Source organism: Scylla paramamosain, chromosome 39, assembly GCF_035594125.1.
Source record: "Scylla paramamosain isolate STU-SP2022 chromosome 39, ASM3559412v1, whole genome shotgun sequence".
Taxonomy (NCBI): Eukaryota; Metazoa; Arthropoda; class Malacostraca; order Decapoda; family Portunidae; genus Scylla; species Scylla paramamosain.
The window spans coordinates 13174623-13178786 of NC_087189.1; the positions used below are offsets into that span (position 1 = coordinate 13174623).

General features: G+C 47.6%; 1 protein-coding gene across 3 annotated transcripts; it reads left to right on the top strand.

The window, feature by feature from the left end:
* Positions 1 to 221: 221 nt before the first annotated feature.
* On the top strand, positions 222 to 3649 carry LOC135092227 (microfibril-associated glycoprotein 4-like). Of its 3 annotated transcripts, none has more exons than XM_063990578.1 (4): positions 222 to 580; positions 818 to 1260; positions 1921 to 2016; positions 2915 to 3649. In XM_063990578.1, the coding sequence occupies exons 1-4, from the start codon at positions 362 to 364 to the stop codon at positions 3078 to 3080; spliced, it is 924 nt and encodes a 307-aa protein (XP_063846648.1). In that variant the 5' UTR covers positions 222 to 361; the 3' UTR covers positions 3081 to 3649. The 3 variants fall into 3 exon arrangements, with proteins under 3 accessions (XP_063846648.1, XP_063846647.1, XP_063846649.1); XM_063990577.1 differs by having other exon boundaries at positions 229 to 580; positions 1915 to 2016; XM_063990579.1 differs by lacking the exon at positions 1921 to 2016 and having other exon boundaries at positions 229 to 580.
* The last annotated feature ends 515 nt before the right edge of the window (positions 3650 to 4164 follow it).

Genomic DNA, 4164 nt, shown 5'->3' on the forward strand with positions numbered 1-4164 from the left:
AGCAGCATACCCTGCCTCTGCACTGAGGCCACAGCTCCCACCAGTCCACACTAAGGAAGCATCAACACTACAAAGCTGCGAGGATCCTGCTGCATCTGATGCCAGCGCGATAAGAGGCACACTGGCACCATTATACAAGTGGACCTTCATCAAATATTATTTCACACAACACTTTACAAACAGAGTGATGATATACATGAGTGTTGTTGCCTCGCGTATGTTTTCCTCACAGTCAACCAGGCTTGGAGTGGCGTGTTGAGGGCCGCGAGGCACCCCGGGCTCAAGACACACACCACTCTGCTCTACGCCACACCCCACCACGGTCGCCTTGGTCAGGTGCTCTGGCCAGTAACTACTTGTAATGAAGTTCCTTGTGGTCCTCGCCATGGGCGTGGCCGTGGCCCAGGCAAGCACCACGTCTCCGCCCGCTGAGGAAAATAGCTGTTCAGGCCTCAAGGACGATCGCTCTCTTCTGTCCAGTCTGCTAACGGTCGCAGGCTACAGTGACACTTGCGTCGCCGCCGCCCTGGACTCCTGTAGGACTGGACGAGAGGACGTCCGAAACGCGTCCCTCGTGGAGGTAAGGGTCAAGTCAGGCTTCTACCTAACACTTTGTCATGCTCTCCTGCAAGGCGCGGTATTATCACCAACGAAATCGTCGAAATTTATTAAGAGGTGATGATTTTCACTGAAGCGTTTTAATCAAGACTTGAGACTCATTTTGAAGTGTGTTGGGTCTTTATCAGCAGCAACGCAGGAGGAGCTGCGCCGCCACGTCTGACGTAAACCTGGTCACTGTTTGGCCTTCGCTTTACAGGAGGCGAGGGAAGTGGTGCAGCAGGTGAGTGCTGCTGTAAACAAATGGGAGTCTCGGCCGCGTCACTGCAAGGACTTACTGGACTCCGGGGACAGCGGGAGCGGCCTGCGCCAGGTATACCCTTACCCTGGGCGACCCCACCACCGCGTGCCCGTGTTTTGTGACCACACCGTCGACGGCGGGGGATGGACCGTCTTCCAGCGGCGCACCAGTGATGCCGTCCGCCAAGATTTCTACCGCACTTGGGTCGAGTATCAGTTGGGCTTTGGTGACCTGGAGGGTGAATTCTGGCTGGGCCTTGACCTTCTGCACCAGCTGACCTCCACCACCCTGCAGCAGCTACGAATTGACCTGGACGATTACGAGGGAGAACATCGGTGGGCTAAGTATGGATTCTTCCACGTGGGCGCACCAGAGACCAAGTTCCGCCTCAGCGTTGGAAGGTGAGGCCCTTCACCATCTTGTATTTTCCCTCCCCCCTCTCTCTCTCTCTCTCGTATATACGAAGTGGAGATAAAGTGTCGTGTTGCTCCTCGGCCGTGTGATGTGTGTGACAACGTGCACAACATGAGCAGTAGGGGTGTGTGTACTGTCACACACACACACCATTCTGAGTTAATTGTTTGTGATGTGTCTCTAGATGGGAATCCTGTTTATCCCGAAACGTTATGAATGATAAACTCAGAATGGTTCAATTGTTGCGTTTCTGCAGTCTACACTTTCCCTTTAAACACAAGATTCCGTGTGGACATGCTCTTTTCACACACGCACACACACACACACACACACACACACACACACACACACACACACACACACACACACACACACACACAGACATTACATACATATATATATATATATATATATATATATATATATATATATATATATATATATATATATATATATATATATATATATATATATACATATATATATATATATATATATATATATATATATATATATATATATATATATATATATATATATATATATATATATATATATATATATATATATATATATTAATTTACTTGTATTCTTGTTTTGTGTGTGTGTGTGTGTGTGTGTGTGTGTGTGTGTGGTGACAGGTACAGCGGTGACGCAAGGGACGGCCTCTCTATGAAAAGCGGCTCTTCGTTCAGCACGCATGATGCTGACAACGACAAGTGGACTGATAACTGTGCTAAAAAGTGAGTATTACCTTCCACAGAACTGAACACAAGCCATGAGTGTTGTCACCCAACACACAACTTAGCACAGAGATGAGTGGTGTCACACAACACAACACAATGGAACAGTAAGATGGTTGCTGTCAAAGAACACAACTGTTGGAGTGAGAGGCAGAGATAGATGCAGGTGGCTGATTTATTGTGAGTCCTCGGAGTACACAGATGTGGCGTGGCTGAAAGCTAGCCTGTGACTGACACTCTCCCTCCAGTCGCCAAGGGCAAGATCAGTGCCGTCATAACACAACGTATTTCAAAACACGTAAAAGAAATAGCAATATTTTAGTAATGAGTTCAATAAATTTTATAACAAAAAGAGGCTAGTCAGGAGAACAGTAGGGAGGAGTAACTCAAGGACTATGTATAAAGTGTCTCTGTAGGTCTCTGCAAGAATGGCCCTCCTTTTTCTCGCAAAGAAGCTCATCTTTAAAGAAAGTGCTTTGCTCATCCTTAAAAAAAGTGAAGTCCAATGTGGTCACGGTAAAAGGGAGACTATTTATCTAAATGATGGAGTGAGGAAGTCTTGTAACGAGCGAGAGCAAACATATCCCTAAATTAGAGTTCGGACCTGACGACCATTAGGGCCCCGACGTCCAAGCCGCTGTAATTTGTCCTCAAGTTGACGGATTTAACCTCAGATTATGGCCTCTCCTTCCTGAAGATTTTATCTCGCCTTCAGGTCAATTTCTTTGTGATTCTAACCAGTCAAAAAGGCATAACATGCGGATTAGAGAAGTCAAGCATTACTGTATGCAACATCTTATGAACTGTAACATTTTGTTTGGGATGTGGTAGGTTACTGCATTGGACGCAACAATGCAAATATTTATGCATAGTCATCCCTCGTAACTGTTCCTTTCAGATTCCGAGGTGCGTATTGGTATACTAATTGCCACAGTTCTAACCTGAACGGCTACCAATATGTGGGCAGCCACTCCTCTTACGCCGATGGCATCAACTGGTCTCACTGGAAGGGCCAACACTACTCCCTGAAGCGAACGTCCATGATGATCCGCCCCGCCTTCTGAGCCGCTCTTGTGTTGGCTGTGGCCGGCATGATGGGAGGCGTGCACACAAGCACACAACACTGTGCACAGGACGCGCTTCCAGACCACCACCACCACCACCACCACCTTTCCAAGCTCCCTCTCTGACGTTACTCTCAGCCTGAGCGCCTCTCTCTCTCTCTCTCTCTCTCTCTCTCTCTCTCTCTCTCTCTCTCTCCCGCAAACCTCCGGAGTGGCTGGCCCCTCACAGCCCGAGTCACTGCGCTGCTTGCCTCCTCACACGGCCACGAGACGTGCACACCGTGCGTCCCTGCACCGGGCTGTGCGTGCTCGTAGTCACGTGACGCTGTTAGGTATTTCATTATATCCTGTGAGTTAAACGCCTGCAGGTTGCCCTTTCCCCCCTGCTCTCTCTCTCTCTCTCTCTCTCTCTCTCTCTCTCTCTCTCTCTCTCTCTCTCTCTCTCTCTCTCTCTCTCTCTCTCTCTCTCTCTCTCTCATTCATTGAACAATGTATAATTCCTACCGGTGACAAATGTCTTTTTTTTACTGAATTAAAATAAATCGATGTGAAGTGTTAAGCATTGCCCAGAGCAGACTTTCATTACTCCACAAAGTGACAGTGTAATAAGGACTTTAACAAGAGGGAAGCAAAGTGTCCTGGCTGTGGTGTTGGCGAGGTGCAAGGCGGCTGACTGGCTGCCCCCTCAAGCAGGAGGAGGAGTAACTGAGTAAGGGAATCCCAGTTGGGCTCACAAAGTTGCATTGTCAGTGGATACACGCAGTTCTGAGTCAAACTGATTGATACATCATGATAAGTGACAGGAAACGCTTTGTTCTCTAATACGACTATTTTCAAAGATGACAAACATTATTATACAACTTCTCGTGATTTTTTCCATTCCTGGTGTAACATCCCTGTTAGAATATCGTTACGACCATGAGAACACCCTTCGAAATTGAGAATAATCAAGACAAGACGCTCAAATGTATGAGAATATGGTCCAGTGATTTGTCCATTCACAGTGCTTTGGGACCCCTGCAGTGCAGTGAAGGTGTGGCATACAAAGTAAAGCTGACGTGGGGGAGGCGCCATGCACGCCATC